Genomic DNA, 21325 nt, shown 5'->3' on the forward strand with positions numbered 1-21325 from the left:
TAAAATGCCCACCGCAATTCATTTAATGTAACCCAAATACCAGAACTAATAGAAAAAATTGAAAAGTGATTTAAACAGTCAGCAGCTTCCAATAAAATTAGGAGGACATTTTTAGTGGCGTATATTTATAAAAACCAAAATATTTTTATGTTTGAGAGTCGAAAGGATGTGATTAGTAAAATTGTAGCTTATACCATCGAGTATTAGCAATACGGAAACTGGTGTTTTATTTTAATTTAATGTTCCGTTTATTCCATATATCCAATGTACATGTTGTATGTAAATAATTTTTATACGTCCACATTTAGATTGTTTACAATTTTGGACATGCAAATCACGATGGCCTGTGCGTTATATATCGTCATTTCGGAGAGAATTTTAGGGTCACGGGAAGCAGCAGCCGAGTCTGGATCTAGAAAATAGAGACCTGGTTCCCAATTATATATTTTTTTTATTTGAAATTTTTGAGTTGACTGTTAAATTCCGATGATAATCTATGTTGTGAAACTGTATTTAATTTGATATTAATTAATAAATCTAGCATATCTAGTTTATGTATAATAAATAGTTTATTTTTTACGTATATATTTACATTTTCTACATGAAATATGAATTATTTACTTATAAACAAATATTTATTTACAACTTATGTATTCATTTACGTGCCTCATTATAGGACCTACAACAAATCTATATAGGGATCAATGAAATTCTTTGAAACCTTAAAGACTATAGGATTGTAAATATGGTCTCTGCTCTTATGACAACCAAATGCTCAGGGAACACCCTGCACAGTCCCGTTTCATTCTCAAAACGTATTTTTAGAGTCACTCTTGTAAATTTTCGCCTTTGAATCGAGGACACATCGAGCTTACTCTGACATTAGTAGCCAGAACCCCAAATTTTAAGGTATAGAATGTAATTCAGGCATAAAATTGAGCAAAGGGAGCAACTAGAATACTCTTATTAAAGAAATTTGGCATGAAGCTTTGACATTGTCGGGATTGACAAGTGATAGAAAGCTTCTATTTTATGACGTTGACATGCTGAATGCAAGCGAAAAACAAATGCCTAGATATAGGTCGTGTTTCTGTTTAGCTAAATTCCAAATAGTAACAAGAAAAAATAATTTAGTAAAAACCACAAGATTTTAATATATCGCATGATCACCTAAAAACAGTGAAACTTAAATTTCATTTCATTTATTCCTCTATAAATGAACCGAATTTTGGGCTGTTTATCTTAACTAAACAGGTATGTTCTATTCAAGTTTTACCACAGCAATCAATACAAACTGTAAATACGCCGTACGTCATTTAAAATATTAACATACTCTGTTTTCATATATTATATTTAAAATTTCTTAGAAAATGTACAATGGAATTGGATTGCAAACCCCTAGGGGTTCAGGTACTAATGGTCATGTTCAACGGAACTGGGCCTTAGCCAGACCTGCTGCAAAATCTAAAGCATATCGAACTGAAGAGGAGCTATCTGCCCTTGACTCTGCAAATTTTAAACCACCTAATAAAGAAATCTTGGACCATGAGAGGAAGAGGAAGGTTGAGCTGAAATGTGTGGAGTTTGCTGAGATTCTGGAGGAGCAAGGGTAACTTTTTACATAATTATTGTTAATTTAACATAAAATCTTCATAGAAAATATTTCTCAATTGATTATTGCATTTTATAGTTTTCAATGCTAATTGTTTTTTTGCTTTAGAAAATTCACTTTTAAAAATCAGTTGCTTTAGTTTAGAAAAGTCTAGTTCTAAGTTTGACCTTAAATTTCATTTGTAATACTTTAATTGTAACTTAGTTTAGTTTTATGACCAGAAAATAAATTTCAGTCATTTAAGAATAAATAATAATAAAAGATACCTATGTAAGATAATCGAGTTTTTGCCATTCAGGGAATTAAGAGTAGAAAAAATATAAGTTTTATCATTTAGTTTAATGTTAAACATTTCCAACAGATACTTTGACTAGACTTTTTTTTTTCAGATTTACTGAGGAAGCCATCCAAAATAAAGTAGATAATTATCGCAAAATGCTGTTAGGACCAGATGGCAAACTAGACAAATCAGTTGATGTATGGGGAAGAACAAAGTAGGTATATTTTACATTATTAGGTATAGTACAATACAAGGTATATAATTTTTCAATAATTTGTCAAAAACATCATTTTTTTCTTTTAATTTATTTGAGAAGTATCTCTCACAGATAAATAAGTGTTGTTAGAACGGTGGAATTATACCATATTCTCATTTTAAACTAACTGACAATAACATTCGTCCTTTCAAACAAACAATTAACAAATCAGTCATTGTTGTTGGAACATAGAAAGAAACTAGAGTAAAGATAAAAGTCAATAGAATTAAAGTGTTTGAAATGTTATTATGTAAAATGTAAAGCACACCAACAATTCTTGGTCGTAATCAAAAAGGCATGATATTCTATTTTTTCCACACTTTTTATCAAGAAAAGCTAGAGATCCAAAGGTAAAGGTATTTTTTACATATTTGTTCACACAATATTATTTCTACCTTTTTTTTTATCATAAAACTGGTTGTTATGGTTCCATTTTCATTTTTAAAAAGTGACACCTAATGGACAAATTTCAGTTACATTTAGTTTACAGGACAATAAATAAACTAATTTGAGGTAAGTAGAAAAAATTCCTTGAAAGTTTTATTATGTGTTGATAAAAATTCAATTTGATGCTGCTTAATTTAACATAAATACTGATGGTACCTCCTTCCCTATGAACAGGTTGACCTTGTTTTACTAGCCGGTAACACGTTTAGTCAGTAGAGAAATTACAAGACCCTGTATATTTATTTTTAAACTTGTTGCTTGATTTTTTATGTTTAGTACTTATACAATAAATAGTTCCGATAGTATTTAAGATAAATTAAATTCGGAACTTTCAATTTTTCGAAGTATTTAGAATTTCTCCAATCTTCTTCATCTAATTAACTCAACTTCTTATGCTTGCCTTAATTTAATCTATGTTGTATTTTTGTTTAGAAGATCCTCCCATACATTTTCACAAATTTGTGGCAGCCTTTACATTTCGACATATGGAAGTCAGATTACTGATTCTTAAAAACATTTCTAACGAGAAATTGATTATTAAAGAAAAAAAATGTATTAAAAATGTTCTAATTATCTGGACTGAGTTGGACTGGATTATGACACCACGAGTTGCCTACCTAGGGGTAACTTTAGGAACTTAAAATCCATTTTCAACATCTTTTTCTTGCAACTATTATCATATTTTTTTCAAAACTTTCCAAATAAATGATTACAGGCTGTCAATCTTACGAGTTTTTCAAACCAACTTATATCAAGCTCTCTGTTTACAAGCATCATGTAGTTTGCCAAGCCTGACATGATCATGCATGCAAGACTTACGACAAAACCTTATAGGTAGAGAAGGCTTTTTTTGGCCTTTCATAGGAAGGGCGTTCAGAAAATCGCATGTCTCGATCTATATTTTGATATGAATAAATTTACCGATTGCGTGCATTTTTATTTAAATATTGGTTTCTCAATTCTGGTGTAAAAATTAACATTAAAAAAAAGTATTTAATAACCAAAAGCAGCTTAAAAATAAGAATTAAGTAACTAATTTTAAACATATAAAATATTATTTTCAGTTGTCTCTTCGAAAGGACATCAAAAATACACTCACAGCTAAACATAAAATCTATTTACTTTGCTTCACACCCTCAGTTTGTGCCCTGCGTAAAATCAATCGTTTCACCCTTAATTCCGGCGGATGCTGCGCAAACTAACATCCCCTACCAACCACCCTTCGCCATTCCTTTTAAATTCGCAAAACGGTCGTCGACGTGCTCCCCGCGTTTTCAACCTACATTTTCTCAGCAAAAATGTAGTCTTTTAAGACTAAAAATATTTCCAAAATCACATAAGTCTTCCACTATTCACTAAGAGTGTTAATATTAAGTCTTCCATTAGGTTTACGGCTAAAGTGTTGTATATAACGGTGTCATTATTTAAAGTCCTAATAATTGTGATAATAATTCTTGGCGCTTCCCTTAGTATAAGTATATTAATAATCGTAAGAATATATGTATCGAAGTGTCAAACTATAAGCCACGAAAGAACCAGAGCGTAAGAATGAAAAGGAATTTCTATCAAAATAACCAAAGAAAGAGAATGCTCTTGGAAAATAGGCTGCAAGAATATGGAGCTACTAAATGCAATAATCTTCGGAGCTCCGTGGATGAAAGAGTTATTTTCGAAAGGTTGTGGAGAGGGGCTCTATGCCAGGCTTTAGGGCCTAGGGCGACGCTGATGTCTAGAAGGCCGAGACAGTGCTGCTGTCATTGCGAATGTGTCAGCCATGGGCAATTGATGGGGGCTCAAGGAGTACCTCAAAGGAACGCGCTCAGATCTATTGTTAGGTAACTTCATTGTTTGCAATTTTTGCGAATTAAGAAAAGATAAAATCATGTGAATTCCAATTTTTTAGTACATTTGTTAGTGGTGTTCATTTTTGATTTGCTGCAATTCGTGGGTTTTACCGGGACTTTAATTTATTAAATAATTGATACCGAGTGTTTTTGTAAGTGTGTCCACTACTGTTATCTTTGAAACGGTAGGAGTCAGAGGATTGGGTAAATTAGGTTAAAGGTATCTCTTGTCGCGTTCATTAAAGAAACCCCTCTAATTTGTAACGATTTGACCGAGAATTTTTATTTCATATTTAAAAATGTTTTTTTTTTTTTTTAAGTTAATCTATTATGTAGTTTGATTTACTAGCGTCGCAACCCCAAAAATACATCATTAGAGTATTTCTTTAGCATCTTTATGATTTTTTACTTTATTTTTTTACATCTGGCACCCATTGAGATTATCTGTTATTATTTACCACCACCTTCTCTAATTTTTTCTATTTGTTGGGCTTACTTGTATGATTTCATTTAGATTTTTACATACCTACAAATTATGTTACAGTTCGGGTGATAATTGACAGTAATGAAAAAAATTTTAAAAATCAAAATTAATGAGAGAATATATCTTTTTGGAATAGAACCGTCACCTAGCACCAAAATGCATAATGTTTGAATAGAGGGCCTCAAAAAAATTACTCTTCATACATTCAAAATATTTGAAAATTTGGACTATCTGGCTTCTTAAAAGAATTTGCTTTTCTGAATTTGATCAAAATGTCTCAAAAAATGTATAAGTCATAGAGGAAAACATTAAATGTTATGTAACAGCATCCAGAAAACTCAACTTTGCAAATCTATTTTTAAGTAAAGTATCATAACATATTTTTCCTTTGACGTTTAAATATTGGCCTTGAAAGGCTTAAATAAGTTTGTCAAAATAATCAAACTACCTTCCGTAATCTTTGGAACTCCATGATTAATAGGAAAGTGAGAAACAAAATACATTGAGAATAGATAGTTTTCTGAATGTTTTGAACTAATTTTTTCGAAATGTTACTTTTTTGCTAAAACTGAGCTTGGTCTCAAAAGAACGAATAGCCAGCTTCTAATGCTAAGCAGGTGACGAAGTGACCAATTGAAAATGATCTAAAACTGAATCTTATAGACCATAACATGGCCTCCGCGCAATTCAGACCTAATACCTCTGAATTTTTAAGTTTGAATTTATAGAGTCGCAGTATTAGTCAAACTGTAATAATGTCATTAAAAATCAAGAAAAAAACTAAATATTTCTCAAACCATTAAAAAACAGACCTATATTTATATAATATTTTTTTGTAAATCAGCTGTTTAATAGTCTCCTAAAATATCTTCCACTTTTTATACACCATCTTGTATTTTCATTGGCCTATCAATCGTACTAGTAATAAGTTCAAAATTTCATAATCAGCCATAAAACCAAAACAAAGTCTGCTACATTCCAAATTTTCGGTATACAATGAAATATGATTTTAAAAGCTTTTTTGTTTCATTTCCGCTGACTCACGTGTAAGATATATACGTACGCTTTCCGCTTGCTTCCCTGACTCATGCTTCACCCCATTTTGTGTGGGGTGAATATTGATCGACGCTGAGGTCGCCGTCGCGTGCCACTTTTCCGCGACGAAACGTCCCTGTTCGACCTGTTTCAGTTGTTGGCTGAATTTAGGAGTATTAAAAGTCCCAGTTATTCGGGTTTGTACAATTCTAGTGCAACAAATTCAATTTTGTGCAATAAGTACCTTCTAGTCAGTGGGATGGTGTAATAATTGAATGTTTTGCGAGGTGACGGCTCTGGGTTATGATGGTTTGTTGCAGCTATGAAAAAGAAGTGGGCGACAAGTGAGTTCAACTAATATATAAATAAGCGTATTATAACAGTTCAGTCTCAAAAAAAGATCTTGTATAATGCAGTTTTGAAGGTGATTATTTAAGTTTATGCTGTCCGTATGATTGTATTGTATACTTTATCCCTGAAAGCAAAATGCTTGTTAAAGGGTTTTATTTTATTTGTAACGGGTGTCTCAGAAATAAATACCATAAATACAGGAGTAAACAGATTTTGACTAAATATGAAAAAAAATTATGATAAACACGGATTCGCAAAAGTTTTGTTGCTGAGGTATAGGGTATTTAAAAAATATTTTTTTAAACAATATTCATTAAAGACTGAAACTTTGTAAACTTTTTAAACATGACTGTAGGTATTTTAGTGAAATTTGGCGGTTTTAACAACCATTTCAACAAGCATTCTTAATGTCCAAGAGATTACAAAAATTCAGATATTTTTTGCGCAAGCAATTCAATTATTTTTATTTTTTTAAAATAATGGCGGATCATTTCTTCTTTTAAAATAGGCGGTAACATATTGGTTTATCATGCTTTAGTATTGATAACTCTGAAAGATGCATATTTTTCGAGGGAAAAAATATTTTTCCTTTTCCCAGTGGCGCGCGTATTATGATGTTAATAAACATTTTTAATGTAACCAAATTAACACTTAATTTTAATACCTATTATTTATAATAATTACTTAAAACGATTATCGTTGTTATCAGTTCACTCTAGAACTCTTCCTAACACCGCCTGTGAAGTATTTTCCAATGAATGCTAAAGAGATAAGTCATTGCACTCATTTTTTATTCTTTCAGTACATTACCCAACAATGTCTATATACATAGAATATATCTTGTTTTTCAAAAAAATCCAGTTGTCATAATCTATGGGAGTAATATTTGGAGATTATGCTTGCCATTGTACCGGTGTATCTATATCAGATTCAACCCAATTGTGAGGATCATTTTTATGCAGTCACGCTATAATCTGTCTTGAAAAGTGGGAAGGCGCAGTATGGTACATGAATCACATATGAAGTCTTATTAAGTAGAAAATCTTATTCAAAACATCATTAAAATGGTTCTGAAGGAAGCCCAAATAACTGATACCGTCTAAAGATTATGGCAAAAAATATGGCTCTACGAAATGATCTCCCACTACTCCGGTCAAAACATTTGTTTTAAATTGGTACTGGACATTAGTTACATATAATTCTCATTCTCTCAAATAGGAGTATTATGCACACTAAAAATGTCAATTCGGGTAAAGCAGGCCGCAGTGGCAAATAAAAAAATATTTTGGAAAATTATGGTTTTCTTCACATTTCTCAACAAATTTTGAAAAAAGCTTGAAGATAAGATGAGATCGAAAATTTTGAATCTTACTGCAATTGATTTATGATGTAAGTCTCTTAGAGAAATATGAACTACTTTTAGAATTTTGTTAAACCTTCCTTGAATCTTTTACGGTTTTCCAGATCCCTGTATTCGCTATCGAATTTGTAGCGCCCTGTATTTTAAGAATAATTTGTGACATATTTCATCAACGGGTATTTTCTTTTACTTGAAGCGTCACGGAAACACACCAAGTAGCCGAGGCACAGCAGGAAAAGAACGCGCGTCTACGCGAAGCCTTCGGCATATCCGAATATTTCGTAGAGGGCAGCAGTTTCGATCCGGATCGTCAGGCGAAAGAGAAACTGGCCGCAAGTGCAGCCGCAGCTAAACGAGAGAAACAGAGGGCCCTCGAAAAAGAGAGGGACAAACAGGACGCTGCCAGGTACCAGCTGGTGAGGACTCCGACGCCGGAAAGGAGCGGAAAGGAAGAGAGCGATAAAGACAAGGAGGAGCGCAAAAAGAAGAAGAAACGCAAACAAAAAGAGAGCAGGTAATTGGTTTAAACAATTTAGTTAGTCGAATTTAGTGTTCGATTTGTCTTGACAGTCCTTCGAGTGAGGAGTCGAAGAAGAAAAAAAAGAAAAAAAGCCGGAAAAAAGACAAGTAAGTAAGACGCAAACGTTTGCTACGTTACAAATCAGTGTCATTACTTTCCGTTGTTTCACACATTATTGCCAAATAATTGAAATGGCGTTGATTTCACGTTGGTTGTAGTGCTTTTCGTTTCCTTTGTTACAAAGACTTTATAGTTTTCCGTTTATTTTTCTAACTAAACAATCGCTAGCGATTAAATGATATTCCGTATACTAATCGATTGGTGGTATATTTTTTTGCCGTACATCGTAAAAGAAGGCAGTAACCAGGTAATTGTATGGTCCGTTTTTTATAAACATTCGTCCGATTTATTTTCATCTTTCCGTTTCTCCTTTTTTTATGATGTTTAGCCTGTCCCGAATTGCGGATCTTGAAGGTGCGTTGAAGAAGCGTTGCAAGAATTTGTATTAAAAAAAGACCGAAATGGCTGTAATAGTGGAAATGAGATTGTTTCCATTCGAAAATATACATTTTTAAACATGAGTAGTATTAACCTTTTATTCATTCATTCATTACTGAAAGTGTATATTTTTGAATGTATTTCTTCTTTAGTTATGACAATATAAAGCCCTCAATCTTATTGCTTCAATTTTTTTCAGAGTTTTCCTAGAACTGTTTTTGTCTCTTGTTTGTATTTTGTCATAAATTTCTTTCACACGATTGGCTTTATCTGTCGTAAACTAAAACTCCTGTTTGTGTGTTGTGTTACTATTCTAGGCGATATCATAGAAGTCGTTTTTATGTTTTAAGCTTTACATTGTGTTTCTTACGTTTAGGTCGGGGAAGTCTAAAGAGCGTAAGAAGAAGAAGAAGCAACGCAAAGATGAGTGGTCTAATGATTCTAGTTCAGATTCTGATGAATCCGATCATGAGTCCAAAAAGAAAAAAAGCAAGAAAAAAGAAGTAAGTGAAGGATCACCTCAGAATACTATATAGGGTATCAATTTGAAAACTTTCCAACCCTATTATGTCGAGATCGCTGGAATACGTCGATTTTGTTATCATAAGGGAACAATTTTTATGCGAAATTCAGTGCGTTTCTTTCAACACTCTACCTCGCAGAACCACCCTCTAAAATATTTTAAATCGTGAAAGGGTTAAGCAATACATAATTTTAAAAGGCTTTTCATTTTCTACATTTTGTTACTTCATTTGTTACATTCGACTGCTGCGTTATCAAGTTAGGCGTTAAACTAAGGTTTTTTTATTCAAACATGCCTTATGAGTAGAAAATTAATTATTATTATATTATATAATTGTAATAAATCGATTTACGTTTATTGACTTATTGCTTGCCGAGACGACCATAAAAAGAAAAGATGCATTAGTCACTAAAGCAAATGTTTATCAATTAAAAAAATGTCCTGGGTCCTCGAAAAGAAATATCTATATAGAATATAATTGTTTTATTGTTTATTTTTGTTTGAAACTGAATTCCGTTTCGAAAAATTTTGGTATTATCTTGCATGAAAAATATTTACTTACCTGAAGTACTGGTCGATGATAGGTATTCACATCAGTTAAAAATGATTGCGTAATTTGAATGTTATTATAAGTAATTTTAAAAACGATATATGTAATTCAGCAAAAAACTGAAACTATTTTTATTTATCGGAAGCGAGGGAGATGCGTAAAAACAGCAGACGTTTTAAGAAATCCTAATACCAATGTGAGTTATAGATACGTTTTGAACTTATTACACAGTTGAGACTTGAGGCATAAAAAAAATTCAATATTAATTCCTTAAAAAGTTTTGAAAATTTTCAAAACAGTTTGAGTTTCGAATTAATTTCGACTTGAAGCGTATACACAAACAAATTTTAAATCTTCGAAATAACTCAAATTGTGAAATCAGTATTCGGCCACGTCCAAAGATGGTTCTAAGTACCTTTCAGGAGAGCCAAAATTGCAAATAATTTCGACTTTAAACTAAAATTCTAATTACGTAATTTTCATTGATCTGACAAAAGTTAACTGTGAACTATAAGAAACAACAATTAGTACTCATCCCCGAACACCAAAAGAGTGAGCCAGAATCGTGTTAGCAACATTCACTTTCAGTCACAAAATGGCTGTCAACACACCGCCCATTTTCACTCACTAACTCGTAGATATATTAACGGCACATCTCACGAATATTTAGAATTAAAAAAAATCCGATTATCCCGACTATTAGTACAGCACGCATTATGAATATCTTGTTCATCGCCGCCGCTAACATTTGAGTGAATCATCTACGAAGTCATATCGGTATAAATTTTTTTTTAAGATACAGCTGACTGGTCTTAGAAGCGATACATGCAATATTTTTAGATTTAGTAAAACGGGAGAAAAGTTGCAAATTCAAGGCAGTAATTTCATTATGTAAACATACCCCGACGAAATAAAAAATCAATTTCCTATTATAAAGAGAATTTGACCGAAAAATAAATCAGATGTTTTTCGAGAACAATACTAATTTAGAATTTCATATGTAATGCTCATAATTCATATACATATAATAAAGATAAAGCCACTACCAACCTTTAAATTTTGTTTCAGTCTGTTAAAATTTAACAACTTGGAGGCTGAATAATATATATATATATATGTGTGTGATATGATAATTTTAATTATTTTAAGAACAATAACCATAAGCGTTGTGTCGCGATGCTGCAAGAACTTCTTCTCCACCAAATTGTTTAGAATCTTTATCAATAACACGTTTATGGATAATGTACTCGATACTTTTTAAATATTTGGGAACCGTTAGAATTGCTTCCAAAAGAACCAAAATTGACCAATAATTTTGGCCAAAACCAGAGGCGCACACAGTTGACCTTTGAAACACAAGAACATTGAATTTAATTTCCTGAATTACAATTAAAAATCTTGAACCTATGTTGACCGTGAATGCCAATATTGAGGTAGCACTTTTCCTGGAGAGGTACTTTTAGAAACTTAATTTTCGATACTAAAAAATTGCAAAAAGAAATAAAAAAGATGCTGTATCTCGAAAACTAAACAATTTTTGTTTCGAGCTAACTCGATAATCAGTTTCTTCCGTATTTCAAATATCTTGTTTGTTGTGTTATCCATCGGTTGAATGACCTAAAAATCGATATCGGTACGAAAATACACATAAAGGTACGAATCATAGGACAAATGATAACGATATGATGGCCTCCAACCATTCAAATAACTCCACATCCCCTTTTGTGAGCGTACAGCACATTGGTCTAATCATAGAAATAATACGCGAAAGAAATTATATACAGCGTGTTCATGCTTGAAGAAGAACACAAGGGGTGTACAGTTTCAAAATGTGAATAATTTTATAGTCATGTTAAAGTAGTTGTACCGAACTCTCGGTACTAAACTCTATTGAATGTTTCTTATTTACAGAAGAAAAAGTCATCCAAAAAGAAACGAAGAGATTCCTCAGAAAGTTCAGACAGAAGGTAAGTGTCACATGTACATTCCTGATTAAATATGTAAAAAATCTCCTTCAGTTCCCCAGAGGTGAAAAAACACAAACGCGACAAAAGTCCTGTCGCTGACACCTGTAAGCATAAAACCAAAGAATCGAAGAAAGATAAAGACGCTCCGAAGAAGACCAAACGACCTTCAAGATCCCTATCCCCTGTCCGCAAACACCCGAAACTTGACCATAGCAAATCACCACGGAAACACTCCAAAGAAAGAAATGGCAAAAAAGTGGAAGAGGATGAGGGCGAGTCCAGAAACCGAAAAAATTACGACAATCATCGACGTAAATCTGCAACTCCTGAAAGACGCGACAGGAAAGAAACTCCTGAGCGCGCGCCAAGAAGAAGGTCGAAATCGAGAAGTTTGTCTACTAACAGGAAATCCAAGCCTGCGAGAGAGGATAAATATAGAAGCGAAGAAAGAAGGAGACGGTCACGTTCAGACGATCGAAGTTATAATAGGAGACGATCACTTGATCGCAAAAGCCGTAGGTATCGATCTAGATCAAGATCTAGACACAGTGGAAGAAGAGAAGAGGAGGCTAGAGGTAGGGGAAGGGAGACAACTCGCAGCAAGGGCCGAGAAAAGAGTAGTCGGGGAAGAGAGAGGACGAGGAGTAGAAGCCCACAATCTAACGAGCGTCTTTCAAAAGGACGCCCTCCTAGTCCTAGTAAAACACCCACGAGACGTAGCTCCTCTAAAAGAACGTCACCTGTCCCAGTAGACAAATCAAAAGAGCCTGCAAGGAGCAAGAGAAGCGAGAGTCCTGAAATTAGACCCTCGAAAGAGAAAAGCTTTGAAGTACCAACAAAACATCGCTCACTAACGCCCCCTAAAAGGAAGGCGCTCAGTCCTAAAAGAAAAGAAAGTCCGAAGACAAACTCTACAAGGTCGAAAAGTCCCCTAAAAACTAGGAGTCCACTACCGAAAAGCCCTCCTGCCAACAGATCAACATCAAAGGAAAAAGCTTCTAAAGTGTTGATGAAGCCGAAGTCTCCGAAGGTTACCAAGAAACCCATGCCAGTGGTCATGTTGCGGCAGTCTTCCAGCGAGAGAGAAGAATCGGATAAAAGTGACAAAGAGGAGTTGCAGCAGGAAGTAGACAAGGAAAGGGAATTGAGGATTTTACGACTGCTAAAGTGTGGCTTGGCTGCCAAGGCGAAAGAATCACTGGAGAAGAAGAAAGAGAAAAACGACAAGGTGGAGAGCCCTCCCAAAGCAGTAACTAAAGCTATGGGAGTGCAGTCGGATATGTTTGATATAAAGGTGAGTGTGTTGATTAGTTTTGGAAAGATTTTGAAAAATTGTGAAAAAGGATGATAGTTTCACCAGAATTAAATAGTCGTTTATATTACTACAATAGAGGACAATAATAGTTTTCTACCCAAGGATTGTTTGACGCCTGAGGCGAAAAGTTTATACAGGCTGTCACAAATTGGTGCCTTAAGTATGAAAATCTAGAAAATAATAGGAGATGGGAAATCAGATAAATTAGAGAAAATATCTGAATATTGATGTAAAATAGATCTTTTAAGTCACTAATTTCCGAATATTTCTGGAGGTATCTGGTAACAGCTAATTTGAATGATAATTTTGAATTGTTTCCCCTAATTTAGGTACGCGAATTTGAGGATTAAAATCTTCAAATAAAAAAAATCTAAAAACCAGAAAAGGAGAAAATGCAAATAGAAATTTGTCTATTTGAAAGCCTTAAGTTACTGGAAAATTGTTTGACATAGTGTATAGGTAGGTCTAGGAACATGAATAGTAGAAACATTTTGATCAGTAGATTGTGGGAACATATGAGAAAACATATGAGATTCTTAATTTTAAATATTGGTTGTAAATAAATTTAACCATTTTCTCATTTTGTCGGGGCTAAAAATGAAAAAAAGGTTTTTCCAATCTTGAAAACGTATTTATAAAAAGTGTGTTTTACGAATATAAAATATCCATCTAAACCAATAAATACCACCTGCATGTGATCCGTTTAAGACGACAATATTGAACAGGACCATAGTCAGCACGCTATTACACTTAGAAAGTTTTTTCAACAAGTTAAGATGGTAATGGGCACCAGAATTTAGTAATTTCTAGTGTTTTTCAAAAAGGATGAGGTCCTTTATATTAAATAGTTCAAAAGTTTAGTTTATATTTGAGTATGCCCATGCAATAAACACTCTCCATTTAAAATGAAACAAGTTCAACCCTGTGAAACGCTGTGGCATTTGTGAAATATCGATCGTTTAGACGACACGACCGACTAATTAACGACGACCAAGCTAGTGATCACGCCTTTGGTTTGTTTACATATTATATATTCGTAAAACATACTGTACGTCAATCATACGTAACTTATATGTTTATCTAGAGCTCGATTCGTAATGTATTAAGTAGGTATCTCTAATTCTCTAAAATACAAAAGAATACTCAAAATTAAGTTATTCTTTCTTTTATAGGTGTTGCCATTGAAGAGGGATAAATCTCCCTCCAAAATAAACAAAGATACCTTCAATATTAGACGAAAACCGAGTCAAAGCAAATCCAGGTCAAGGTCTGAGAGCTCATCCAAAGATCGCAGTAGTAGATCGAGGAGTCGGAGTTCTTCGTCAAGCGACAGGTAATAGCTTGATTGCTTCGTTAAACATTTACTTAATTAAAACTTCCTTCTTTCTGTCTAGCTCTAAACACAGTAGGTCGAGAAGCAGGTCTCGGTCCTCAAGCAGTAGTAGCCGATCGGACAGATCGTCTAGATCACGAAGTCGCAGTGGATCCAGTTCTTCCAGATCTTCATACAGCTCTAGTTGTTCATCCAGACGATCCAGGTCGATTTCGATACCGCGGCGCCACGGATCACCTAGTTTTCTGTCGAGAAGGAGGATCACAAGGTACGATGATTTTGGTGTTACGTACATTTTTTGAAATATTATTTTTACATATTAAAAAAAAATCTACTTCGGCACATTTGGTAGTTTTCCTTTGCCTTTGAAGTTTATTTGGCTTTTCTTTTCATTTCAGGCGCAAGTAGGAGGTGCGTGTTTTATGTGTGTAGACTATCGAATTGATTATTATTTATTTGTAGTTCACCCTCCACATTGTTCATATATTCAGAAGTAATTTTTAGAACTAAGTTTTGAGTCGACAGTAATAATAATTATTGCAATAAAACATTTTTGTTTTGTTATTGTACAAGCTCGTTTTATTTTGTGTTTCGTTCTTATTTTATTGTGTTCTCAGGTAAGTTGCATGATTCGTTACTTTTGTTTTCCATTCGTGATGAATACGTTGTAAATAATAGTTTTTTAGAGGATTTTCCGTTGTCTTGATATGTTGAAAAATAAATTAGATTCCGGTTGCGGAGTTCGGGTTAATAGAAGTTCTATGAGAAATTCAAATAGTTGAATTATATTATGACTTTATATCTTTCGATATTATTATGGGGACGTTTTTGTTGCATCAAAATTGGCAGGCGATATGCATTGAAATATGCTGAAGCTCGGTTGTCTTCATATAGCTGGATTACCTAATATATCCTGAGAATCATTATGAGTTTAAAATGAAACCATAGTTCCAAAAGAAGTATCACCTCCACAATGCGAAGAAAAACATAGAGGTACTACAAAGAATGAACATTCCGTTTCAAACATCTAGAATATATTCAGGATAATTTCCGAAATTTCTCGAGTTGTTTGTTAGTTCATCTATATTAAACCGGTGCGACTTCCACCTCGAGTTTAGATTATTTGTGGAGCGTTGTCCAGTAGAGATTTTCCTCTATAACAATACGTAAGTATACAGATAAAATCAATTCGTGGAAACATAGAAATTATGCAAGTGAGAAAAGGCCGCACAAGGTTTAATATGCCTCCGATAAAAACCAACGAAGTGGGCTGCGAGGGTGGCGACTGGCGTGGGCGGAGTCGTTCCGGTGTTTGTCGGATTTCTCACTGTTTCAGAATTTTAGAATTTACATATAATAAATTCTAGTTACGGATTAAATTAGTTTCGAATTTTTATTTTATAAATAATCTATAAATTGTTGCACATTTCCCCATTATAACATAACTTAGTCACGTCATTAATGAATATGATGATCTGAATTCGCTGATATCTGGATATTTGTTTATGATCTTTAGGTGGGTGGGAGACTGAACCGACAACACTGGCCTCTCGAGGTTTGTTTACCGTTTAAAACGATATTCAGTACCTATCATCTGTCGTGTGGGGAATGGTAAAGGCATTAGTTAATTCAATCAATATAATATGTAAATACGTGCGTTTATGGACGTTTCAATTTCTTGCCGGTTTTTTTACTCTGATAATTTAAAAAATTTCCATAGTCGCAAAGGCAACCAAATCGGTACTAATCTAAACATCGAAGTGGAGACGCCGGCTGGACTGCCTTCGCCTACTTTGTTGTTGGTTTTTGTTGGAGGCATATTAAAACTTATGCGGTGCTTCTCCTGCTTGTACAATTCCTATGTTTCCATTTGAACTGGTTTTACCTATGTATACAAGGTGGTCCACATAAGATAAATTTTTACATACATACGAATATAGTCCCAGAAGTACCTGATCTGACATAGATGGCGATTTTTTTATTAAACATTTGCCTATATTATAAAGACTTGACCTTAAAAAGTTTATGCCTAAAGTTTGAAGGTGCTACTTCGATTTGTGTTTATTTTGGAGCCGTTTTTAGTGAACACTTTTAGAGATTTTGTGAACACGGAAAAAATTGGTCATTTATACGCGATTCAATACTTTCATTTGAAAGGTCATAGTCCATTCAATATCAAAGCGAAGTTAGATTTTACTCTGAAGAAATCTGGTCATTCGTTAGCAACTATAAAATATTGGGTGGCAGAGTTTAAACGCGGACATACGAGTTACTAAGACGAACGCAGTTGTCGATCCAATAAGGTAACCGCTCCAGAAATTGTGGTGAAATTCTACTGTACTGCAAGATCGTCGGTTAAAATTGTGCGTTAGCTGATATGATAGGGATTTCAAAAAGTACTGTATATCATATTTTGACCGAACAGATACGAGAAAGCTGTTTGCAAGATGGGTGTCGTGATTACTCACAAATGAACAAAAACAACACTGTGAGGATGTTTCACGGGAGTGTTTGGCAAAGTTTCGTAATAATAATGACGAGTTTTTGGGTCGATTCATAACCATTGATGAAACATGGGTCCATTATTTCACACCTGAGATAAAAAAGCAGTCAAAACAATGGACTCAAAGGGTAGAATCGGCTCCAAAGAAGGCGAAAACCGTTCTATATGCAAGAGAGCTGATGGCGTCAGTTTTTTTGAGATGCACGTGGGAAATTTTTTATTGACTATACGCTTAAAGGAAAAGCAATATATGGAAAATATTATACAAAATTATTATCGTGTTTGAGAGAAAAAATTAGAAAAAAGTGATCGCATTTGGCAAAAATGATCAAGACAACGCATCAGACACCGCACTTTCGTCATCGTGATGGCCAAAACTAATCAACTTGGTTTCGAATTTTTCCTTATCCGCCCTCTTCGCCAGATGTAGCTTACTCAAATTATTTTCTATTTCTAAACTTGAAAAAATCGAGCAGTGAAAAAAGATTTGCCAATAGCGAAGACGTAGAGTCCAAGGTTGATACCTATTTTGAAACATTCGAAGCTTCTTACTACAAACAGAGTATAGAAGCCATAGAACATTACTGGTATCAATGTCAAAAGAGACTATGTTGAGAAATAATGTAATATTTTCCAACATTTTTTTTCTTTACGTGTTAGGTCGGGTACTTTTGGAACTATCTTCGTATATAGGCATACATATACATACACATATATAGAGAGAGAAACACACGTTGCCCAAGTTTCAAAAAGTTGATTTAATTAAGTAAATTTTCACATAGGTGTATGTAAGTAATATGATTTCACCGAAAATTCACCGTTTAAAATCAATTAGAATAAGCATGTTTTCACTTTTTTCCATGATATAAGATGTCATGATAAATTAATCTATTATCCATATGCGGCTTCACAAATTTCAGAATTAGGCTACATAAGTTTTTTGTGTTTTTATCAAGTTTGCATTTCTATTATATGTGTTTAGTAAATCCCAATCATGCGCATTATTATAGAAGCGACCACTCTCTATCTAAAGGTCGATAATTAAAAAAGGTCGCAGTAGGCGGTGAAGGTAAACCCAGAGCGTTGATTAAACCATTTACTATTTACGATCAAACATCTGACTAACAAACTGATAACAGATGAATCTATTCAAGACATGCCTCTTATATTTAACGCCTACTTTTTAAGCCTTTTAAATTCCTCGATATGATATACAAAGATGACTTTCTCTACAAATTTGGATAAGTAATCTATTTTTAAAGTGAGATACCCTGGAATAGATAGAGTTTTGGATAACCATCCCGAAACTCTAAGCATATTTCCTGTATTCTTTTTTAACGCCGTTTTTGTCCAGTCCAGTCACCCAGTCAAAGAAAACGGCCAGTGAAAAAACACTTTCCGAAAAGCAGTTATTTTATTTTGAGCTTTTCACACTAATCTACATTACGTGCATATTACTGAATCACTAACCTGAACTAACCTTTATCTAGGAAATGTCCTTTTATAAAGGGTTCCCCATATTAGACTATGCACTTTAAAAGTCAATCAATTCTGGAGCTGAAAGAGTGAATCCGAAATGAAATTGAAGAATAGATGGAGATTTGCTTCGTCCGGTAATATAAAAGTTGTAAGTTAGAATTCAAAATTGAATTGAAATTGATAGAAAGCATTAAGAAGACATAATGTTTAAAAATTGAATAGTTATCTAAATTAATAAAAAATGCCATGGAATTAGCTATTAGTCCAATAGAAGATTTTTTACTTTGATTAGAAAGTTTTCTATTGCTTTTTAAAGTGCCTGGTCTAATATAGGGAATCCTGTACAATTCAATTAAAAATCAATCAATATCTGCTAATCAGCAGTCGCTGCAGGTATCTGCTAACGGAAAACTGTCTAGCCCACTTCCAACTAACTCCAACTAACGATACCTTCTCCCACTAACGCAGTGCAAGGAAACGACCCATTCCCTACACTAGAATGTCACCAAGTTCTGACAGCAGCTGCAGCAGTGTAAGTCCATACTACAGACGAAGGTCTCCTACGAGGTCGCCTACGAAATCCATGAGCAGATCGATGAGCAGGTCTCTGAGTCGGACGCCAATAAGGTCGTCGAAATCGCCCTGAGGGTTCAGTTGCGTTAGTTTAGTACCACCGGAGGTGGATTATTTAAAGTCTTAAAACTATAACGGCTTTAGAATAATCCTTGTTGTTTCCAGCAAAAGGCTAGCGATGGTACTAAGCTAACAAGTAAATTACCATGAATGGTTGTATCTAAGAATAGCAAATGTGTAAATGTCATTATTATTGCTAATATTAATAGTGCAATGGATTTGCGATATTTAGAGGCCTGCCACACTGAACATTTGTGCAATTTCATTTAAGTAGGTTACGACTACATGTGTAGTCAACAACGTGGTGGTAGGTTGATTCTAATGAAACATCAAGAGTGACTATTTTAACATCAGCTTTCATTAACATTATATGATCTCCAATAACAGTAGTGTTCTAGACGTAGCAGTATTGTTGTGTTGTATAAGTATACTCTCACAATAAATGAGGTTCTAATCTGTAAATTAAGTGACTTTTCATAAACGAAGAGAACCATTCGTATATTTTATTTCCACCGTGAGAGCTGGTCTGTGCAAATTATTATTGTTAAGAAATTGAATTATTAGACCTTAATATAGGAAAATAAACTACTTAAAGAAATGCTCCTGTTTGCAGAAACGGTGAAATTTTACCTATATTGTCTTTAGTTTCGCTCCTGTTATAGGTGCCATTGTGCATTTTTTCGTTTTAATGTATTTATTTTGAATGTTTATTAATGATATTTATTTGATATTTAATGAATGCCTTTAGTTTTGAGGCGCAAGTCAATCGACTAGCGTGAGGCTGCAATCAAAAACCGTTCAATTATTCTAGTCCAAAATGCTCCTGCGTGATATTTGGTATGAGTTTGGTACGTGCGCATGTCTAATTGTAATTCATTTATTTAACTTATTTGTGAATTATTTATTAGCTACATTGATATATTATACATTGTATGCATATATATGTACGAAAACAAAGCGTTTTATTGCCCTTTGGTGCGCATATACGTCTTAAAAATAATTTCAATTCGTCCTTTACACGAACACACGATACAACGAACATGATTATGCGATGAATAACAATTTCTTATATAGAATGAGAAGTTTAATTGGACCAAATTCTGTTACTTAATAAATAAAGGTTTGTCGCAAACTTCCTGAAATATGTATATTTTTATGTTCAATTAGGTATGTTACAAAGAAATTCCAGCAGGACGTCTTGTAGAACACGCCTGTGGATAGGCCCCGTTAAACGATTGAGCAGTAGGTATGGTCCAACCAAATGGTCATCAATAATACCGGCCTACACGTTAACAAACCAACGTTGCTGTTGACTACCGGCAAATATCGCGTGTGGATTTTCTTCGGTTTAAACCTGGCTACTCCTACCGTTAAATATGCCATCTCGTGTGAAACTGGCTTCATCCGTTCAAAAAACAAAACGTAAAAAAATTAGGTTGCTCGACAATATGATAAAGCAACCACTGACAAAACTGAACTCTTGGCTGATAATCGACTACAGTTAAACGTTGGACTTTTTGAAAATGGTATGGATAAAGTTGCTCCTCATGTAACACTTGCCAAACAGAAAGATGAGTTACACCCATATCCTGCACAATTTGACGAGTACTAGTCAAAGGTTCATCTGCAACTCGGTAAAGAACCTCTTCTTCAAAATGAATCGTTCTTACTGTTCTTTCTGTACCAAAATCGTGCATGTTAGATTTCAGAGTGCCAATCTTGGTAAGTCGTCGATGAATTGCAATAAATTTTTGTACCCAAGATATTATCTTGCGGGATAACGTTCTTAAAAAGCCGTGCAGCAGCTTTTGCGTTGCAATTTGTTACTCCATACACGATATGCATATTTGTCAGTTCTTGATTAGGTGTACTCCTCCATAAAGATCGATTATTTTGAGAATTTTTTAAAATTTGCAAAATTACCGAGTGAATGTGTCGAACGAACGATCAAGAATTTCTGTTATCAGTCTTGGTTAAGATAAATATTTAGCAAAAAAGTACTTAACAGGTGCATTCAAGTTCCAGGACGACATTTCAAACTATTTCTGTAATGTTATTTTGTACAAAAAAATTGAAATAAAATGTACTAATATTCGATAAAACACATTTTTACACATAATTGTCATAAAACATCATAAGGCTGTAAAGTCTTAGGGAGACTTGCTGATACAGGTTCTTATATTCAGATGTCTTCTATTTGTTTACTAAACAATCCCTAGAAGTATGATTCCGTAGTTTTAAAACACCTTGTATATACACGTTGAATCATTGTATTGTATTATAAGAATTATTTCCATGTCTATTTAGCACTAATTATTAAATTATTGCTGGTTTA

General features: G+C 33.8%; 1 protein-coding gene across 6 annotated transcripts; it reads left to right on the forward strand.

Annotated features, from left to right (window-relative positions):
- Positions 1–1059: 1059 nt before the first annotated feature.
- On the forward strand, positions 1060–19471 carry Srrm234 (Serine-arginine repetitive matrix 2/3/4). Of its 6 annotated transcripts, XM_066392090.1 has the most exons (11): positions 1060–1254; positions 1368–1609; positions 2002–2106; positions 7866–8183; positions 8240–8296; positions 9064–9190; positions 11672–11727; positions 11779–13021; positions 14215–14375; positions 14437–14643; positions 18826–19471. In XM_066392090.1, exons 2-11 carry the CDS (start codon positions 1371–1373, stop codon positions 19001–19003), a joined length of 2691 nt encoding a protein of 896 aa, XP_066248187.1. In that variant the 5' UTR covers positions 1060–1254; positions 1368–1370; the 3' UTR covers positions 19004–19471. The 6 variants fall into 6 exon arrangements, with proteins under 6 accessions (XP_066248187.1, XP_066248186.1, XP_066248191.1 ...); XM_066392089.1 differs by lacking the exon at positions 1060–1254 and having other exon boundaries at positions 1295–1609; XM_066392094.1 differs by lacking the exons at positions 1060–1254; positions 18826–19471 and adding an exon at positions 14774–14947 and having other exon boundaries at positions 1295–1609.
- Positions 19472–21325: the final 1854 nt, after the last annotated feature.

Source organism: Euwallacea similis, chromosome 7 (assembly GCF_039881205.1).
Source record: "Euwallacea similis isolate ESF13 chromosome 7, ESF131.1, whole genome shotgun sequence".
NCBI classification, from domain to species: domain Eukaryota; kingdom Metazoa; phylum Arthropoda; class Insecta; order Coleoptera; family Curculionidae; genus Euwallacea; species Euwallacea similis.

Coding starts and splice junctions, on each gene's coding strand:
- Srrm234 (XM_066392090.1), top strand. CDS start 1,371: ATGTACAATGGAATTGGATTGCAAACCCCTAGGGGTTCAGGTACTAAT. Junction 11,728..11,778: donor TCAGAAAGTTCAGACAGAAG/GTAAGTGTCACA, acceptor AATCTCCTTCAG/TTCCCCAGAGGTGAAAAAAC. Junction 14,644..18,825: donor TCGAGAAGGAGGATCACAAG/GTACGATGATTT, acceptor CCACTAACGCAG/TGCAAGGAAACGACCCATTC.